General features: G+C 35.8%; 2 protein-coding genes and 2 long non-coding RNA genes across 4 annotated transcripts; all 4 read right to left on the bottom strand.

Annotated features, from left to right (window-relative positions):
- Window positions 1-899: 899 nt before the first annotated feature.
- LOC133727434 (cyclin-D5-1) lies at window positions 900-3201 on the bottom strand. The gene is made up of 5 exons (XM_062155015.1): window positions 2696-3201; window positions 2488-2574; window positions 2102-2399; window positions 1873-2006; window positions 900-1755 (listed from the first exon to the last, which is right to left on the bottom strand). The coding sequence occupies exons 1-5, from the start codon at window positions 2951-2953 to the stop codon at window positions 1543-1545; spliced, it is 990 nt and encodes a 329-aa protein (XP_062010999.1). The 5' UTR covers window positions 2954-3201; the 3' UTR covers window positions 900-1542.
- A 6963-nt stretch (window positions 3202-10164) lies between these two features.
- On the bottom strand, window positions 10165-12857 carry LOC133721800 (uncharacterized). Its single transcript, XR_009852340.1, has 7 exons — window positions 12538-12857; window positions 12276-12463; window positions 11676-11753; window positions 11067-11202; window positions 10929-10971; window positions 10647-10720; window positions 10165-10339 (listed from the first exon to the last, which is right to left on the bottom strand). It is a non-coding gene; the product is annotated as an uncharacterized LOC133721800 (long non-coding RNA).
- A 315-nt stretch (window positions 12858-13172) lies between these two features.
- On the bottom strand, window positions 13173-15367 carry LOC133721793 (uncharacterized). Its single transcript, XR_009852338.1, has 2 exons — window positions 14725-15367; window positions 13173-13499 (listed from the first exon to the last, which is right to left on the bottom strand). It is a non-coding gene; the product is annotated as an uncharacterized LOC133721793 (long non-coding RNA).
- Window positions 15368-18419: 3052 nt separating this feature from the next.
- LOC133715853 (uncharacterized) lies at window positions 18420-18752 on the bottom strand. Its single transcript, XM_062142564.1, has one exon. The coding sequence runs from the start codon at window positions 18750-18752 to the stop codon at window positions 18420-18422; it is 333 nt and encodes a 110-aa protein (XP_061998548.1).
- Between the last annotated feature and the right edge of the window lie 3032 nt (window positions 18753-21784).

The following is a 21784-nucleotide window of genomic DNA, read 5'->3' as shown; positions in this document are numbered from 1 at the left end:
GTAGAGTGGTTACTAGTTCAGGGTAGAATACAATGCAATGGTGGTACTATGACAGACTATCTTATGAACCCTAAGAAGGCATGTGGATGAGTGGAGCCTTCTGACACCCATTTGCCATGAATCTCATGCCCCAATCCCACCGCCCCACCCCAAAAATTAAGGGTCGCTATGTTCATGATGATGGTTCATTTGGGACCTACAGACATCAGTGAAATGGTACCCAGAAATATCAGCAGATGCATTTGCATTTGCTTGATGAAAGCAATGGCCCTTGTGTGTGTGTTTAGGAAATTGCTCCTAGTCCCCACTTAATTAATCTGCAAATGCAATCCCTCATTCACAATGGAGCAACTCATAACCTACAAGCCCTTTATTCAAATTTTAATGGAGCATTATGGGAGCTTTTGGTTTTTGTGGTGAAGTACTTATCCTCGTAACTTTGACAAGAATTCAATTTTTTTATGGGCAGGTAATATAGTCCATGCACTAACTTGATTTTCGTTTCTAAATCTTCTATATCTTTGAAGTATCCGACTATCCATCAAACACCTTACCGATTTAATTACAAAGAAAAAAAATGAATAATTTAATGCACTAATAAACATATCAAGTGAGGCTAGACTCCCTCTGATAAAGAAAATGTGAATCGAGCACACTCAGACTAAACTATTTTTTTATGATCACCAAAGGGATACACCTCTTTGGTTTGTCAATGTTCATCTGAAGACACATTCAAGACTCCTCACCAAAGTGCAACCTTAATAGTGAAAGGGAAGTGTTTCCTATTCATGAAAGAAGTTTCCCACTCATCAAAAGGGAAAACACAACATTCCCAGCAAATATAATCACACTCACCTTTACATACTTTCCAATATGGCCCCAAATGCAACACAGATATATCAAATCAAACAAAAACGATTCTTCATTCCCTCATGGCTTTCAGCCTTTTGAAAGACAGATAGGAAGCATCCCAAGCTTCCCATAAAAAGTAGGGTTGCAAGTGACGAATAAATACATCAGTAAATGTTCTCTTTCATGAAACATAGACATAATTAAATAATAACAACAAGGAGAAAAATACACCAAATTGAAAAAGAAGTGGGCAAGCAATAGTATCATTTATGTGAAAGCAAATACTACTAAAAATCACTTATAGACAAAGTGTCATCAATGGCCTTGTAGCAAACTCTCTTGGCCTTCAAACTCATCCCCCTTCTCAATGGCTTTGGACTTCAGTCAGCTTCTTACTTCTTCCTATAGGCTAAAGTAGTTCTCGTCCTCTTTTATTTATTTACTTTCCCTTTTCTCTATCCTCTTGGTTGTCACCACTCACCAGCTGAAAACTTTAGTTTGGTATTGGAAATTGGAACCCCAATCATCAAAATGCAAATCATATATACCAGAAATTGGTAGATATAACACTCTCATTAGACCTATAAACCCACCTAATATCAAGAATTATTTTTCATTTGTAAAGAACTCTATAATCTAATCAATGAACACAAATCAATCTTTTTTCTGCAGAAAAACAAACCCTGCTAACTATGGCATGTGAATTTTCTTTGTTGGGCAACTGAGGTCATCAGAGTCACTGAAGGTAAGCCTTCTCTTTGTGCCCACTGAGATTTCAAGCACATCGATTGAGCTTGATTGTGTTGGTAACACATTAGGGGAAGAGAGTGAAAACTTGGGTGGTGTCTTATCTTTTCTTTCCATAATTTCCTGCATAAGATTATAACACGAATATATATGTTCCTGTTGCAAGGCCAATGTAAGATGAAAATCAGTTTAAATGAATTATCAATTCATTATCGATTTTAAGTTCTCAAATAATAATCTCAATGAACAAATACAAGTCGCTAGCAGACTCACATAATCTTGGGAATGCCAGAATGAGATCGAGCTTATCTTAAGCTCCAGAAGCTTTCTAGTTAACTGACCATCAACTAGTGCTAATATTGCAGCTGCTGCAATAACAGATGGCCGAGTATCTATTAAATCAATCTCTGCAAATAAAGAAAGAAGATTGATTAGGAAACAAAACAAATGCACATTCATTAGATTAGATTAGGACCATCAATGTTTTAACATCATTGAATACCTTTTGTCATTGCCACGATGAGTCTTATAGCACCAGAGACTAGTCCTTTTGGTCTGGATTCACATTCACAGCAGAACTTATAAACGAAGTTATGCAGATAAGAAAAAGGAGTGATTGAACCCAACTTCCATTCCAATGTACTTAACACCATTAGCTCCATTCTCTGAATCGTTCTGCCTTCAAAATCATAATCTTGAACCTGAAATTCTGACAAAGATGGTACTTTGATTTCTTCCATCTTGGCCGCCAAGGATAAACATGCCACTGATAATAGTCTAAACGCCCACAGTTTCCCATCCTATACAAAATCAATGGCACCCAAACATAAACATAAAATAGATAAAGATCAAGTACCCTTTGTCCAATACATCAGAACAATGGCTTACATCAATGGATCGCTTTGAAAGAAACAGATCATAGTATGTGATAGATAAATATGCTGTTTGCAACCGGAAACCAAATTCTGCCCTTGCCTGAATCAAAATAGTAAATCAACGTGACTTTCAGAATCTGAATTGAACAAAGAACGATCAGAAAAAACCAACAGCAACAAATGAATCGAAAACTAATAAGAGATTTAGAAGAGGAACATGCATTGAAAATCCAATCAATAGAATCCAAGCGAGCAGCTTTGAACCAGCTTGTGGCAGAGCAATGAGTAAAGGGTACAAAGCCTTTGGATCCAAAGCAATAACTTTCCTTCTGAACCAAATTCTCAATATACTCGTCCTCATTCTCAGAAACCAAAAACGGGTAGAAACTTTCTAATTCTTCATCATCAACTTCCACTTGATTCATCAAGCAAGTCTCATCTTCTCGGCACAGAAGGCTAGAGAACTCAGAGGCCTCCATTATTCTTCTGACTCTCTTTGAACATCTATCAATGATTCAGAAAGAAATCAATACAAAAATGTCAAAACAACGACGAGAGCTGGATATTCATTGACAGCATTAAACAACTGCTAAATCCACGGTGCTAAGATTGTGTGAAATCTTAAGAGAGAGGGGGCCGGGGTAAGAGAGTGAATGTGGGAAGTGTGTGTGAAGGTAAGTGGCGGTTTTGGTGCCGCCAAAATGAGCGGATGAGTTGAGGAGATATAGATGCGGGAGTTAAAATAGTAGTTAAGAAGTGGTGTCTCTGTAGACTTAGGAGTGAGGAGTACGTCCGCGTACTGCCGTACTGGTTTGTATATACAAACATTTCGGAAACTAATCCTAAAATCTAAATTTGGAGATTCACAAATTTTTGGAAACTACTAGCAAAATGATCTCGTAAATCTGTGTCCAAGAGTGTGATACACTTGCGCTAATTTGTATTGTGATGAATTTAGCACATGTTAATTTTTTTTGTGTATATCTTATAAACATAATCTTATCTATATTTATTTCAAAGGGGCATAACTAATTATTAACTAGCATTTTAGAGTATCTTTTGGCTTGTGTCGAATTTAAATTTGACATATAACACGCCGGTATGACAAAATTGACTTGTTAATATTTGACTAATCTTAGATGGTGCAATATGTCAAAATTAAGTATTATTTTAATATATATCACTCAAAATTTTTCCTCATTTCTTGTTGAACGGTGAATTGGAAAGAGAATGGTCAGAATTGACATAAGAGTTGGAGCAAACTAATCTGTGAAAAGTCATTGCTGGACACTCCATGTGGCAAAAAACATCTCCATTGGAGATGCTCTAAGTATGTACTCTACACGCTTGCAAATGAAGAGCAATTTGTAGAAGCAGCTACTAATTGCTATATGTGGGATTGCCCGAGAATCGCCGACACTATTCACCTTTGATTAGATACTACTGCTCACGAACTGCAAGTACGACGACAACACACAAACACTAGAAGTCTACCACAAACTTGAACAACAACGTACCAATGAACCAAGGTCGATGGGGTACCGACCAAGAGAAAACAAGATTAGAGCACAATACGACCTCCGCAAGTTAGAGCAGTTAAGGAATACATAGTGCACAATACATATAATGTGTATGATATACATACAGGTAAATAACTAATGCATATCTCAAACTCAAAAGTCAATCTTATCTAGATTACTTTCACATTTAACATATGTTATTTTTGTTGTACGTGTATATCTTGTGTCTAAAAATATGTATTGAGTGCCATGATAATAATTTTATTAACCATTTGTATTGCAATTAATTATTATTTTTATTATCAATTAGTTTTTTGTCGGAAAAGAAAATAAAGTTAAATTTGTAATGTGGTATCATATATTCATATATATTGTAATAAAAACATGATAATTTTACTATATAACGGTGGTCGTACATGAATACATGTTATTAGCTTTTTCACATTTTATACCATGTGATCGTGTGTGTGTGTGTGTGTGTGTGTATATATATATATATATATATATATATATATATATATGAAAGAATCCTTACATACAAAATGACATACGTACTATGATTACTGTACTTCATTGGGGTCCTTTAATTTTGGACAGCTGTAGGATAGAAAGTTTTGTCCCATCTGATTAAAAGGATCTCATTGGGTCTTTTGGTCCTATGGCTCATCATCATCAACAACTCTTCTCGATCTATATTATTTTCTTTGAGGGGGAGGGTGGGCTGGAAAATGACAGAATGCATGTTGGTGTACGTTTAGGAATGAAGTTAAGCTTTTTTTGGGAAGAAGAATGAAGTTAAGCTTGTAGAACCCAAATAATGAAAATCAAATTAAGCATGTAAAATTTTTCATTTTCATTTATTGGAAGTTAAAGGATTTTAGATATGGTTAATGGAAGCTTGCTCTTTTTTTTTCTTTTTTTTTTTCCTTTTATTTACCTTAATCCTTGTACTTTTTACCCATTTTTTGCCCTTTCCTTGTACCTTAATTATTGTCTACCTTTTTTGTGCAATGTCATACCAAATTATTATTGTTGCATGTACAACACATATTCTCAATTCATTCAAAGGAAAAGGAAAAAAATAATAACTTTCGTACTTTATGTATAGTACTAGAGTGAATACAAAGTCGTAAACACATTCAACGTTTGTTTTCTTTCTACATAAAATCATTATTGTCTTTGTAGTAAGAGCTGATTTTTACCATGATCCTAAAAGGTTTGTACATGTCTAAACTTACCTACTCAATTCGATCTATAAAAGCACATATACTTGTATTCATATAAGCACCCGAAGAATGATGGTGAAACATGATGAAAGCATTTTTAATAAACTTTCATCTTTTCCTTACTTTTTGTTCATTTTTGTTAAGGATAGGCTTAATTAATCACCACACCTAGGATATTAATAAATGCATCTTTCTCTGCAAACATATCTGACTTTAAACAAATGGAATTTGTTTATCTTTAAGCTTCTAACCTTAATTAATTTTTGATGCGCCAGAAATCTAAAGGCTAGGTTTTGGACAATTGGGTTTGTGATGTGCCATTGAGATTGAAAGTCGAGTAATGTCAAACCTACACCAAACAGAGAATTCATATATTTTTGTCATGTAACCCGGCCTAATTGAATTAATTAGTTAGGCAACAATGGGAGTAGGACCAAAAGATAAAGTGAATTATTCTTTTACAAGTATAGGAGGTTAATGGTAGTCATGTATTCTTTGTAGGGAAAATAAAAAAGGTAAGATCCAAATTAAAAATGACAAAGGACGCAAGATCCAAAATCTGGTCTCTGTGAATAAAATTGGGTTAATGCCATCTTATACAACTCAGAGTTGGAGAGAATATTACCCTAGAAAAGATGGCAATGTTGCTAATCTCACTGCCTAATTAATGACAGAGATTATAAATATGACTTTGTGTGTCTTGACCTTTCATTCTTTCGGATTCATAAGAGTCGATCTGAGATGTGGAATATGGTGTGTAGCTATACAAATACACTAATTACAATACGCACACATGCATGGTGTCATCGGGTGTCAATTTTGAACTAAAATCCATTAATTATTTGGTGTAGAAATTCTTCTAGCCGAGTATTAGGTGAAGAAGTTGGATACTATAGATTTGGCATGGGAAGAGTTTATATTTTAAGCCTTATTTCATATATGCTTAATCCCATCAGGATTGAAGGCTAGGGTAATCATTTTCTTGTCCTATAATTGTTAGAGTACAATCGAGATTGATTCATAGTTTCACAACATGACATATCTAATTGTCTCTTTAAAATGAATTCTCTTTAGGAATGATAATATTTAGGATATGGGTAAAAGCTTTGTGATAAGAACTAGGGTTCAATAATAATTAAAAGATATAACAAATTGCAAAGGAACTCTTCTTCTTCTTCTTCTTCTTTTTATTATGAGACTTGAATTATTGCCTATACAAGTGAAGATCAAACAAAATTCAAAAGGTTTGTCAGATTAGTTAATCAAATGCCTAGTGTTCGGCCAAGTTATATTCATCGGCTGATCCAAGTATGTTAGTGAAGATAATCGTTTGTTTCGATCTTTCTTGTTCTTTCTTATAAGAGTGTCGAAGTAAAATGCTTTTCAAAACTCCAAACAGGCAGAAGAGTTGCCAATCAAGTAAATGACATACAAAGATGGAGTAACTAGCAAGTTAGTTTACAAACTTCTTCAATTCAATCCACCCATAACAAACAAGTTCCATCACAGATTCACAATTGAAACACATAGCAAACATGTTGCAGTCCCACCGCTGTTTGTAACTAGCAAGTGATTTGGAAGAGAGTGATCCAAGGTAGGGTTTTAGTTCGGGCCACAACGAGAAACTATGCAAAAGAAAAAATAAATATTAATTTGATGAAGGTATGATAACACACGTGAATATAGATTATAATTGTAGTAGGGGAGGGAAGGGGAAGGAGGAGGAGCGTCTTCACGTGCCAAAAGGCTGGACCACGACTCCCACTAATTAAACAACCCAGTCTGGCCAGTGTTCGAGAGCATGAGGAAGATGATCGAAGAAGAAGACGCTCCTCTTCCGTATGTATCTATATTCAAAGTTGCCATCCACTCATTCACAATAGTCTAGTCGATGAGATATTCTATAATATCAATCAGAGCCAAGGAAAGGAATGAATGGAGTTAAATATGTACTATATAATATTGCCAGTTTCTGCAGAAAACTTGGGTCCTGGTGCGAGGACAGTGAGGACTATTACTGGGAATAGGGAACCTTTGACTCTGCAAAATAAACTGTATGCGAAGCCCTAGATGGTCAGCAACTGGAGCTTTGACCGTTCTAAGCCCTCATGATCATGGTGTTGAGTTTCATTTACTTACAGATGCAGAGACTGAGGTGGGGAAAATCATGGTTCCAAGACCAGGGTTTTTTACCATCAAATTGCGAGTTTTGCTTGTCTTTTAATCGTTGTTATTGTTTTGTCTTCTATTTCATTTTATTTGTTTTTGCAATTACCGGTGTAAAATTCTTTGTTAGGATCTTAATATTCTACTTTGGATAGAGAAATATTTGGGGTTCGTAGCTAGGCTCAGTTACAACCAAATCAATGCCTGTAAAGGGACCATAATCCTTGTTCTTTTAGCTAGAGGGAAGCAGTTCTTCTTCATCTAAATTGACCATCACGTACCTTTACCTACATTAGTCGCATTTTGCAACCTGATTTTATGCATGAGTGAAATAGAAAGGAACGAAATGGAACAGTTTTTCAAAAATAAAAATTCCATTGTGTGATCCAAACAAATAGGACCATTCCTATTTCATTCCATACTGTATAAAAGGTGCATGGTATGCTCATTCCATCTTTACATCTTGTCCTTAATTCCAACATTAATGTAAAACTAAATTACAAACAAGCTCACATAATTATATTTGTTCAACAATAACTTGAGGAGATTAATCATACCATTGACATCAAAAATTGAAGCCATTGTTGCAGCTGCAGAAACAATGATGAAGGCGAGGTTGAAGTACGTCTTCTACTATTCACCAACTTAAGCTTCTAAATGGGCAGAACACAATGCTTGCAAGAACCGGTGGTGATAACAGGGACCCTAGCCTCTTATTTATACAAGTTCAAGTCTTAGGAATCCTCCCATATAAAGGATTTCCTTAAAGAACAAGACTTGTATCTCAGATTCCTAATGCATCACAGTTTAGGACTTTCTTGTAGTCCAATTAACGGATTCCTAATCCAATGCTAAATACACTATCACATTAGATATCTAGGTTGCTTCTTTTCCAGATCCATGTTGTACTCAAATTGATGCGTTTAATGGTTTCCTAGTTACTCTAGGATAACTCGTGATGAGTCCACTTTTGTTCTAACAATCTCCCACTTGGACTATCACTGGTTATCAAGGACAACCAAAACTAAATAACATCAATTCGCTTACAACCAACTGAAGTGTGCACCAGAATAAGGAAAAGTTTCAAAATCCATTCAGCATGGTCAAAACATAGTAGCTTATGCAGAGCAAGGAAAAGCATACACTTTAACAAAAATGCAGCACTTCCAGACCACTAACATAAGCTCCTGCATTCCACATATGCTATAAAAAACAAAATGATGCAGTATATGAACATCGTGTATTACCAGAAGATCATATACCTAAATGGTCCAACTGAATGTTTCAAAATGAAACTCAAGCAAAAACTGTAAACACTGATGGTCTTAATGCTTGTACTTTAAACTGAAGGAACATGTTCACTGATATTACAAGACCATCTGATATCAAGGTAAATCAAGAACACAAAACAAAATGTTACAGAAAATTTAAATAAAATTGCAGCAACACAAACTGATTGAAATACCTCGAGAATTTTATTGATAATCAAAATTCAATATACATAAAGTTGTGATAATAATTTAACTGAAAATCACAACTATCAAAATTACAAAGAACTCAGAAAATTACAAAACTTATAAATATTTGCTCTTAACTAAATTAGGCTCCCACTGAACTCAAGATCCTAAACTAGGCAAAATACCAATGTTCTCAATATGCTTCTTGAAGGCAGCAACTGACAATGCTTTGGTGAAGGGATTTGCAAGCTGAGAGTCTGTGCTTATACTCAATACTAAAATTTCTCCATGCTTGACTCTCTCTCTCTCACATTGTAATACTTGAGGTCAATATGCTTAGAGTTATTTGACCTTTTACTGTTTTTACTGAAAAACACAGCTGCCTCATTGTCATAATGAATTACAAGAGCATCTGAAACAATGTGACTTAGAATTCTAGACTGCATCAAAATTTCTAATCCATAGCCCTTCACACATTCCTTCATATACTGCAATGAACTCTGCCTGCATTGTGGATGTGGTCACTAGGGTTTGTTTACAGTTTTCCAAGCAACAGCCCTTCCTGCGAGCATAAAGACATATCCTCAAGTCGATTTCTTTGAATCAGGATAATTCCCTGCAAAATCCGAGTCTGTATATCCTACAAGATCCAATTTTTCCACTTATCTATACACAAGCATGTGGTTCTTAATTCTCTGCAAGTACCTGAGTACTTTCTTTCCAGCTACCCAGTGTTCATGACCTGGATTAGACTGAAACCTGGAAAGAATGCCAACTGCAAAAGACAAATCAGGTCTAGTGCAGACCTGAGCATACATGAGGCTTCCAACAAGCCTTGCATAAGGCTTGGACTCCATATCCACCTTTTCTACTTCATTCTTTGGACTTTGTTTCTTAGTGAGCTTATCTCCTTTAGACATTGGAACCTCTCCTGATGCACAAGTCTCCATGCCAAATCTTTTCAGAATTTTAGCAATATAGTTTTGCTGGGATAAACCTAGCAAACCTTGTGCCCTGTCTCTTATAATTTCTATTCACTACTACAAATGTCCCCAAAGCACACTGATTTGAATTAGTCCCTATTGGGACAAAGCACACTGAAAACAGTTGCTAATAGAATTAGCCACTATGCAGCCACTATTGAGGAATCAGTCCCGTCTATAGCAGGTGCCATTGGGGCAATAGGCACTGATAAAACAACAGTGGAATACCGGAATCCAAGATAAAGTCAGCATCTAAATTCACACTGATATTAGTGGTTTTGGAATGCCACTGATATCAGTGGCAAATTTATGAGGTTGTATTTGGCAAATTTATGAGGTTGTATTAAAAAAATAAGGTGCCGTTTGGCACCTTTACATTCTTGTACTATATATTGTATTTTAAATTGTATAATACAATAAACGTACTAACTATAAATTTACAGATGCACCCATCAATATATAAACATCAAGACTTCATCCCACAGCTGCAACTCTTCTTTTGACAAGGACAACCTGCACATTATATCAGGTTAATTAGTTCTTATTCTAACAATTACACAGACCAACTTAACATATAAAAAACATTAGAGTAAAGCTAGAGGTGTCTCTTCGGTTGTGAACATGTAGTAGTATACAAGGATATAATATATCAGCTATTATAGAAATTTAGCAATCGAATAAACATAACTACAGAACAATAGGTATAAAAAACTAACAGACATGACAATGACAAGGGATAGCAGTGCACATCTGCATATACACTCTCAATTTCAAACCCTTTTGGTCATGAAAACAATATGTAGAAAACATAGGAAAATACCTCAGAGCCACACGATATTTCTGACCCAACTTTTCAAGCCTAACCAATTTCATAATCTGTGATACCAGGAGTACCTGTATATTTAAAAAACAGATAAACTATTAGAGAAAAATAAACAAGAGAAATGGAACATTACCGTGCATTAACTATCAAAACTTTTGGTCACTATCATAAGTTAACCAATTTCTGTGAATCATTCTTGTTATATATAAAACTGAACATTCAAACCCAATTCCTAAGAAACACTAAACATTAATACAAGTGAATAACTCTGAGACTCACACTTTGCATATGGGCAGTCCATCATTCTCTTCTCCAAATCCAACTGCAGAAAGTGAACAAAAACAATTATATTATCCAATACATAAAATTTGAACAAGCTGTGGCTTATACATGAAGCAATTAGCACTAAACACTCACCTTATTCTGGATAGAGAAATTGATAAAGTTGGTATCTACCAAAACCTGGTAAGGTGGCCCCCAAAGCAGTGTTGTATTGAAAGAACAACGCCATAGAAACATTTGGCCTAAATACAATTTTTGTCTTCACATTTTCCTAAACATTGGAAACACGGTCGTTAGCTATATATGCTCTAGAAAAACTATCACTTACAAGGAAATACAATTTCAAGCAGTTTTTATAATCAACCCAATTCATTAGACAAAACAGAGCAGTGATAAAAATGGTAACTAAACCAATCCAACACATCACAGACAAAAGTTCATAGACATAGAAACAGAGACTGATCTGCTAAAAGGTCTCTAGTAGGGTAGAAGTTAGAGTTCCAAAGTGCAGTACATATCTAATTATCTCATAAGGTGATAGTTTGGAAATTGAAGAGGGATTTGACTAAAATTAATTGGGACAAATTCCCTTCACTAGAAGGCCAAGGTCATCCCTGGTAAATATGAATTCAGAACAATGCCAAGAGGACTCACTGTGAACTAGAATGGCCTGTGACAATTTGAAATGTTTTAGACAAAAAAGCAAAAGAAAGAAACACCAATAACATTTACATAAGTACTTACGCATAGGTTTTCACATTAGGCTGCAACCGCTTGTGGCCTTCAACAATCATGCCAAGTAACTCAGCAACATCTTGCACTCTACATATCATTTTAAAACTTTGAGGGAATGACCAGTATCATAATAGAAACCAAAGAAAATTGAATCTTGAACTTGAAACAACAACTAATTTGTCAAAAATCCACATTATTAGATAAGAAAAATTGAAAGAACACATGATAAAATGTAAAATTTCAAAATTTGATCTCTCAAAGAATGAACTTTGCTTTGCAACGACAACTATGAGTCAGCAGTACATTGTCACTTGAGCAATATGACAAAGCCAAGAGGCTAATCCGTGTCTTATATCTATCATTATCACCATTATCATACTTATAATATCCATGAAAATTAAGAAATGCATGGACTAGTAAATAAATTAATCCATATGACACCAAGCTAACTGCTAAATTAATCCGTTGCATGCAAGTCTGACATGTTCATTTCATAACTTGAGATTGCTTTGTACAAAATGCTACAGGTTACAAATATTCATAACTCATAAAGAGACACAGCAGGAATAAAGTTTAAAAGAAAAGAAAAAAAAAACAATAAAAACAAACCTCTCCATACTACATGTTCTCAAACGTGGCGAAAGCTATTTCACTTCAACACACCAAAAATTTCTTATGTCGGAAAGTAGATGGTTGCGCGGCCTAATCAACCGCCTGCTCTACCAAATTATTCAACCGCACCGACGCCGTGTCCTCTTCCGCCACCAAAGAAATCGAAGGGATTTGTCTCCCCATCTCTGTTTCCACCGATCCCAATCAGCCCTCAAAATTTTAATTAGATTCAAAATCAAGGACTAATTAGCAAAATTACCCAAACTTATCAGTGCCTGGCTGCTGAAATCGGCGACGGTGACCGGAGCCTGATCTTCTTCTTGAGAATCCCTCCATGGCCTTGATGATAACGCCATTTGGAACTCAACGCAGAGCATGGAAGCATGTTAATGGTGGCTTCGAGTTCTTTGTAGTGCTGAGATTGAAAACGGATGACGATTGTGATGGGTTGCAACAGTTACCCAGAAGAAAACACTAGAGAGGGAGAGATCAAAAATTAGGAGGAGGGGAGAAAAACTAGATCTTGTTTAGGTCGAGAGAGAGAGAGAGAGAGATGAGGGGAGAAACCTCCAAATCTAGATCTAAGGCTTAGTTTGGGATTGCTGTGCTGTGAGAGGAAGCACTTCCGGACTTGCTGTGAGAGGAAGCACTTCCGAACTTGCTGTGAGAGGAAGCAGCTGAGGTGTTTGGTAAACTGTTTTTAAAAGTGCTGTGAGAACGAAAAGCAATTTATAGGTGTTTGGTAAGTTGCAAGGCAAAAGTGCTTTGACTGGGTATAATTACTAAAATGGGCATACATGCTAAGATATGCTACTAAAATACATAATTTTGTTTTTTGATTATGTAACTATACCAAATAAAAAAATTTCTCATGTATTATTCTTGTACCCTTGGTTGGACCGAATAAAAGATTTACTTTTAACTCTTCAATATGCATATTATGTTTTACTATTACACAAAATAAGTCAAGAATATTTGGATTAATTTCCCGACCATAGTTCAACGGGAACCATTACACAAAATAAATTAAAGTCACTTGAAATTTGCAACTAAATGCTAAGTAGATGCATTCATTAGACTTTGTGCAATTGCATTTCTTAACACCTCCATTTCTTGTCTTCCCGGACCATCTCCATCATGTTCATTATCCTCCATCTCTTCACTACTCGGTTCCCTGCGCCGCTCATGTCAGTGGGGTTTTCGCCGGATTGTATGACTAGGCTGGATTAATACAAACAAGAGAAAAGGCTGGATTAATACAAACAAGAGAAAAGGCTGGATTAATACAGAGCTTTAACAGGGATACTATTATGTTTGTTAAGTCCATTTCCTTTTTTATCTACAGAAGCAAACAAAAAGGTCCATACTCATACACTCAGTAAGGTAAACCAATAAGAATCACCAAAAACCAAATTGACCCAAACTATGCAGAGAAACTGAAGCATTATTTGCAGGTCAATTTAGTAACATTTCAATTCTCACTTCCATTTCAAGACCAAAAAAATGTAGGGTGTTGGTTTATGAGGTAAACAATAAAGAAAGTTGATTGGTAATGACTACTTTTCAGGTTTCATACTTTGAGAACAAATCCCTGACTTTCAACTCTAATAAATCTTCAATAATAGTTATTCCAAATTGTTGAACTGATCCAAAATGGTTTAATCTGATCATGACATCCATTGAACACCCCAAATCACATTAAAAAAGAACAACTTCAGTTCTGCATTATGAACCTTGTTTGATACCTCCCTCAACTGCCCAGTTTTCCAAATTCTTAACTTTCATGCTGTATTTCTAAAATCAAGTCATGATTTACAGTTTGATGAAAAACAGTAGTAGAACAGAAAATACCAACAGATGTAAGCCGACAGCTATCATCCTGATAACGGATTGGGACAAAGGCAAGTTTTTTGCTTCATTGCTAACAAGCATCACATGTTTATCATTGTTGAATGAAGGCTATCTATGGCTACATTAATTTCTACATATTCACTTCCCCTGCCATAAGATTGCACATCAGTCATCTAGTTTTCAGTTTTGGGTGAACAAGCAAGTATACCAAACATACAAACTAAACACGAATTTCCAAACAACATGAATTCACAACTGAAGGAACACAACCAGACTAGAGACCTGAAATTAATTAATTGCAACTTAGAATTGCCTTCCATTAATTCATGGTCAAGAACTTAATTATGTACTAATAAATTAACCACAATATTAACACACAGAAAATGGCAAAGGCTATAACATTCCCGTACGTAAATTGTAAATGATATATGTAGTCAGCATCATTCTATACCAAGTAGTATTTGTTTTAGAAATTCTTGTTCTAGGATACAAAAAAAAAAAATTAAGATTAGGAAATTCATCAAACCTCTTCGACCAGATGCTGGGAGGAGGAAAAACAAGGAAGATGTGGAGAGTGTTCTGATGAGGAGCTTACCAGGTACGAAAGGAGGTTGAAGAAGCTGGGGTCCGGGAATGCTTTGGGTTTGGGGCGTGTGGGGGAGGAGCGACGGAATCGGGTTTTGAAGACACAGGAGAGATCGATCGATGGGAAGAGAGAAGCTTCAGTTTTGAGCTTTGACGGCAGAGAGAAGCTTTAATTTTGAGCTTTGACGGCAGAGGAGAGATCGATCGATGGGAAGAGAGAAGCGACGGAATCGGGTTTTGAAGACAGAGGAGAGATCGATCGATGGGAAGAGAGAAGCGACGGAATCGGGTTTTGAAGACACATGAGAGATCGATCGATGGGAAGAGAGAAGCAGATGCAATGAGCTTTGACGGCAGAGGAGGCTGGGAAGAGAGAACCCGAATGCATAACAAAAACTTATCTGGGTCAAAGGTAAGTCATAGAAAAGATGAGGACATAATAGGAAAAAAGAGTAAATTTCATTTAATGAATCCCTATTCACTCCGTGTTTCCACAGAAGCAGCTTCCCAAAGCTGGTACTTGGCTGCTTCTCAATTTCAGCTTCTAGGAGAATCAATTCGGACCAAAAGCTGCTTCTAGACAATTTACCAAACAGCATAGCATAAGCCCAAAAGCAGAAGCAGGTTCAAAAGCAGCTCCAAAATCAATCCCAAACTAAGCCTAAATTAGGTTTGAACTTTGAAGGGGTATATTAAAGGAGGTTTTATCTCTTCGTCAGATCAGCTCTTCATCACTAATTCGACGGCTATAAATAGAATTGACTATGAAGCAAAAAAACAGTGCTTTAAAGTAAGCGTACTATTCCTGTTTGACACCATTAACAGTGACATAGGGATTAAACAATTAATTTGTTGTATGTAATGTATATATTAGACACTGATGATCAGTGAGAGGAAAAAATCTCCCACTAATGTTTTATATCAGTGTTAAACTATTCATTTTGGGACTAATGACTTTTTAGTGGCTAAAAAAAAGGGTGCTAATGGGGAAATTTGTTGTAGTGATTCCTAGTACATATGATGCCTCACCAAAATCCTTGATGTCCAAAAGCTTTGGTTTCTTTAAGTAGCTTTAAATTGAACCTGAAAGGCCAACAAAATGTCATCAACATAAAATACCAGAAATATAAATTGGTTTCCAGATGTTTTGAGATAAACACACGCATCCACTAAATTCTTAGTGAATCCAAAAGAAGAAATTACAGAGTTAAACTTTTTATACCACTGTCTAGAGGCCTGTTTTAAACCATAAATGGATTTTCTTAACTTGCAGACTAAATCTTCTGTTCCTGGTTCTATAAACCCTTCAGGCTGCTTCATGTAAATAACTTCATCGAGTTCTCCATTCAAGAATGCTATCTTGACATCCATCTGGTGTAGCTCCATGTCAAATTGAGCTACAAGTGCCATAATGATCCTAAAGGAGTCTTTGGTTGAAACTGAGGAAAATGTTTCAGTAAAGTCAATACCCTCCTTCTGTGTGAAACTCTTAGCAACTAACCTAGCTTTGTGTCTCTCAATATTCCCATTTGCATCTCTCTTAGTTTTAAACACCCACTTGCAGCCTATAGCCTTTTGTTTGGGGTTAGGTTTCACTAAATCCCAAACTGCATTGTGGTTCATGGACTCAATCTCAGCTTCCATAGCTTGTTTCCACTCACTTGACTGACTGCTTTCAATAGCTTGATTGAAAGTGACTGGATCATTGTCATCTACAAGATCAATTTCAACTTCATGTTCTTGCATTGCAAATAAACAATGTAGTCAGAATCTTCCCCCCCCATAAGTTGGTTTTCTTGCTCTATTAGATCTTCTTAATTGGGGATTTTGGTGTTGTTCTGCAGGCTGATCTTGAGGTTCTACAGGCTGTGGTTGATCATGTAGCGGTTCAAGATTGGCTTGATCATCTGCAAAATGCATTTCTTGATCAACAAGTTGATCTTGTGCATTTTGAGTTTCTGGAACACTAATGGCTGCTTGTGTATCATTTACTATAGGCAATATACTTTCAGTATGCTCATTATTCACAATTTCTTCAAATTCTGAAGATAAATCCTCAAAACTTGTATTGTGAATTTTCTCATCCAAGAATTTTACTTGATGTGTTTCTAAAATTCTTGGTGAGTGTTGAGCTGCATAAAGCCTATAACCCTTAGATTTTTCAGGGTAGCCTATAAAATAGCAGCTTACTGTTTTAGGATCAAGTTTGTTAATGTTTGGATTATAAATTCTAGCTTCTGCAGGGCATCCCCATACATGACAATGGTGAAGGCTAGGCTTTCTGCCACACCATAACTCAAAAGCAGTTTTCTCTATAGCTTTACTAGGTGTTCTATTGCAAACATAGTTTGCAGTCCTTAAAGCCTCACCCTATAAAAACCCAGGTAGACCTGTTGTGTACTTCATGCTCCTGACCATATTCAAAAGTGTCCTATTCTTTCTCTCAGTCACACCATTCTGTTGAGGATTATATGGTGTGGTATATTGAGCTTTAATGCCTTGTTCTTGCAGAAACAAAGCAAGATGACCCTTTTGTTGTCCACTCTCTGTGTATTTTCCATAAAATTCACCACCTCATCTAACCTAACAGTTTTGATTTCTTTTCTAGTTGTTTTTCTACTTCAGCCTTAAATATTTGAAAGGCTTTGAGTGCTTGAGATTTTTCTAAAAGTAGATAAACATAACAATATCTAGAAAAGTCATCGATGAAGGTTATGAAATATACATTTCCACAGATTGTTTGAGTTCTAAATGGACCACAAATGTCAGTATGTATGAGCTCTAAAAGTGCTTGGCTTCTGTATGCAGTCTTTTTCCTTAAGTTAGTTATCTTTCCCTTAAAACATTCAACACAATCTTGTAAATCAGAAAAGTCAAGTTCATTCAAGATATTGTTTTTAACCAAAATTTTCAATCTCTCTTTTGATATATGGCCAAGCCTTCTATGCCACAAATATGCAGACTTTTCATTGCATTTAGTTCTTTTAACACCAGTTAAAGTGTTACTCGATGTAGAAGAGAAATTTCTTGTTGACTGTGTGAACAATTTAACTGTAGGTAATCATTCAATATAACACCAGAACCAATTTGAACTGAATTTTTAGAAATAATAATTCTATTATTGTCAATAAGAAGTCTACATCCAGATTTAACCAAAAGAGAAACTGAAACTAAATTCCATCTCATGGAATGTACATAATAAACATTATCCAAAACTAACAACTTTCCTAAACCAAGATCTAATTTTAATGTTCCAATAGCTTTGACTGCCACTCTTATGCAATTGCCTACACACAGGTTCACTTCATCACTTCTTGGGACTCTCTTCCTTATGAATCCCTGCAGAGAATTAGTAATATGTAAGGGACTTCCTGAATCAATCCACCAAGTTTTTGGTTCAACATTAACTAAATTAATTTCTAAGGAAAATAGTGAGTTAGAAAAATTACCCTTTTTGATCAACCAATTCTTCATCTGCCCTACTTTCTTACAGAAATAACACTTGAACCTAAATGGTTTGTTGACTTTAACTGCTCCCGAGGTAGATCCCTTAAAGATGGTTTTGGTAGGCTTGAGTTTAGACTGATTCTGGTATTTCTTCTTAGGCTTCTCAACAAGGTTCACTGAGGTGCTAGGCTCTTTCTCCTTCATAATCCTGTCCTCCTCATCTACACAGATGGTAATCAGCTCCTTGAGGCTCCATTTTTACTTTTGAGCATTGTAGCTAGTCCTGAGCTGGCTAAAGCTATTAGGCAAGGAATGCAGTGCATCATGCACTACATGATCATCAGTGACCCCCATGTTGAGGTCCCTAAGCTGAGCATTAATCTCAATGAGCTTCATAATATGCTCTCTCACTTTCCATGTGCCAGTGTACTTGAGCTCGTTAAATTCTTTTGCCAATCTAGCTGCCTCAGCCTTGTCACTTTCCCTATACATGTCATGAATGGCATACAGAAAATCCATGGCTAGATCAGGTTCTTCTATACTACCTCTAACTGTGTCTGACATGGTAGTCCTAATAACATTCTTTGCCATCTTATTAGCCTTATGTCACTCCTTAAAATATTTCTTCTCTTCATCTGAGCTTTCACTAGTAAGCCTTCCAGGTTCATCCTCAGTTAAGCAAAGATCCATGTTCTGGTTCATGCCTAGGTAAAAATCCACTTGGTTTCTCCACTTCTTGTAGTTATAGACAGTTAGGAGCTAAATGGTGTTCAAGATCATAGTAGGGACTCCTAAAGAGCAAAAACAAAATAGAGTTTTGTGAGTTTTCAATCTGTAGGGTTCTTAAAATCTTAAGTTTTATGTTTTCTGTAACTTTAAGCAATAACAAACAATAATGCAAACAGAAAACAAAAAACAAAACACAAGCAATGTCACATATTAACAGCCCTTTAACCAAATTAATATCATGTATCACTTTTGAGCAGAATACTCTGAAGATTCCAAATCAACATGCCACATTCATTCAATCCAAGTTATCTAAAGAACACATATCACATCTTTAGACTGAAATTTGAATTCTAAGTATCCATATTTGAAAAGAATAAATATGCATATTGCTATCTGCATTCTAAAATCATACTGTACTACTTCTTTGGAAGCAAAATTATATGCACAATTTTAAAACACGAGATACAATTTTTCTGGCTTGTTAACTTAAGGTTGTCTGTAAGAATTAGTGAAGAGTGCTTTGTGCAATATGTTCACTCAAACCTACAGAAAACACAAACCACATTTAGCTTGAAAACTTGATTTTCTATCCGGATTAATAATCCTTATAAGAAACTAAGCTCTTTGTATCTGTCAAAATTCAACAATGCCTAAAATTTTTGGGAGTTTTCTGCAAGCATTGTTATATCATGATTCTCATATACAAAACTTTAAGAATTCACATTAATCATACATATCAAATCACAAACACAACAACACAGATATGCAAGCACAATGTCGATTTCACAAGAACACAAAAACATCCAAGAAATTTAAATTTCATCCGGTCACCATCTACTCTAGCCTATGCGCACGCCGGGAATGCTACTAGGGTTCTTGTGCTCATCAATGAAAACAAAATTGAATCAAAACTGAATTTTTCTCTAAAAACCAACCTTTGCAAATTTCCTAATTTTGCTGCAAAACCTTTCGCGGAAGCATGAATTCAAAAACCAGAGTGCAGCAAAAACATCCTTCTTGGCATCTTGATTTGACAGCATAAGGGTTTTGAATTCCCAGAAGGATGAATCATCCTTTGTGCTTCTGATTCCAAAACCCAGAAAACCCACTTAACTCAGATGACCGTTGTAAAATTACGGTCACCTTCTTTAGTTTCTGAAGGAACAGGTTTTCGAGCCGGGTATGGGCTTGGATCAGCACATGCTGCGACTTGAGCCTTGAAGGATTTTCTGAAGATGGCCAAAACGTGGCCGTTTTATTGCAAGGCAATTTTTTTTTTTTTTTTTTGAAAACTTAAAATGATTTTTCATTGAAATTAACTGAAGAACAATTTTCGTGAGCCTAAGCTCTGATACCAATTTTAAAACTAAATTACAAACAAGCTCACATAATTATATTTGTTCAACAATAACTTGAGGAGATTAATCATACCATTGACATCAAAAGTTGAAACCATTGTTGCAGCTGCAAAAACAATGATGAAGGTGAGCTTGAAGTCTTCTGCTATTCACCAACTTAAGCTTCTGAATGGGCAGAACACAATGCTTGCAAGAACCGGTGGTGATAACAGGGACCCTAGCCTCTTATTTATACAAGTTCAAGTCTTAGGAATCCTCCCATAAAGGTTTTCCTTAAAGAACAAGACTTGTATCTCAGATTCCTAATGCATCACAGTTTAGGACTTTCTTGTAGTCCAATTAACGGATTACTAATCCAATGCTAAATACACTATCACATTAGATATCTAGGTTGATTCTTTTCCAGATCCATGTTGTACTCAAATTGATGCGTTTAATGGTTTCCTAGTTATTCTAGGATAACTCGTGATGAGTCCATTTTTGTTCTAACAATTAACCCAACCCAAACCTGAGACCTACCCCGACCTTTTTATTCCGACTCTAACTCTAGCCATTTGGATCGCGACTCTAGTCTCAAAGTACGTTATATCAATATAATTCTGTTTTTGGTTACCTTATTTTTTTTATTATGTTACATTTTCACTACTAGTTGTAACTAGACTACTAGACTACAGTCTAGAGTCCTTGAAGAGACACTAAGCAACCATTTTCTTTTCCTCTTCAGAAAGTGACCAACCTAGAGGCTAGCTTGCTAGTTAACAAAATGTAAATTTTGGAAGCGTGAATAAGAATATGAGAATAAAGGAGTGAGAAATCCACATCCAAACTAAGTGCCTCTGTGCTTGCAAACCTATAGCGCATACGGCAGGCTTTCTTTCTTTGTTTTTTGGTGAAAAATACAATTTTCTGAAATTTTATTGGGAATTTTGGCATGAGTATTGAGAACCAAATTGAGATTGCAATTGATACAAAATGAGGACACAGATCTCCACCCTCTTGCTCATCGGTATCGGTATCGATATCGATTGACAGTTGCAAGATATTGATGAGCAAGTTCGACTTTATGCAATGTAAGCATATTCATGGTGCCTGCTACACTGATACTCTCGTCAAGCAAAATATCACCCGATATATAGGTCCTTGACTGGCCATTCCATTGTAGCTCAGCTTCTGCCTTCTATTGAGTGGTATCCCTGGCCTTGTTAATTTATGGCCAAGAATGTTTTGTAATAGTCTTACAGGCCAAGCTTTGGTTTCTTTTTTTTTTGGGCCTTGGACTCTGTTAGGAGTTAAGATGGCTCATCTATTTCAGACCAAAAAAAAGAAAAAAAGATGGGCTCATCTATGTTCTATAGCCTTTTACATGTCAAGCTCTTCAAACATGGACTCTCCCTTTCAGCTTGCAATATCTTCAACATCACCAGGGCAACTAGCTTTGTGAAATACTTTCTTCTATATATGCGAACAACCTGACGACCTCACAGTCAGATTGCAAGGTTAATCTGTTTATTTGGTTTCATTTTCAGTTTGGTTAAT

The sequence above is a fragment of the Rosa rugosa genome, chromosome 1, assembly GCF_958449725.1.
Source record: "Rosa rugosa chromosome 1, drRosRugo1.1, whole genome shotgun sequence".
NCBI lineage: Eukaryota > Viridiplantae > Streptophyta > Magnoliopsida > Rosales > Rosaceae > Rosa > Rosa rugosa.
This window is presented reverse-complemented; position numbering and strand designations above follow the sequence as displayed.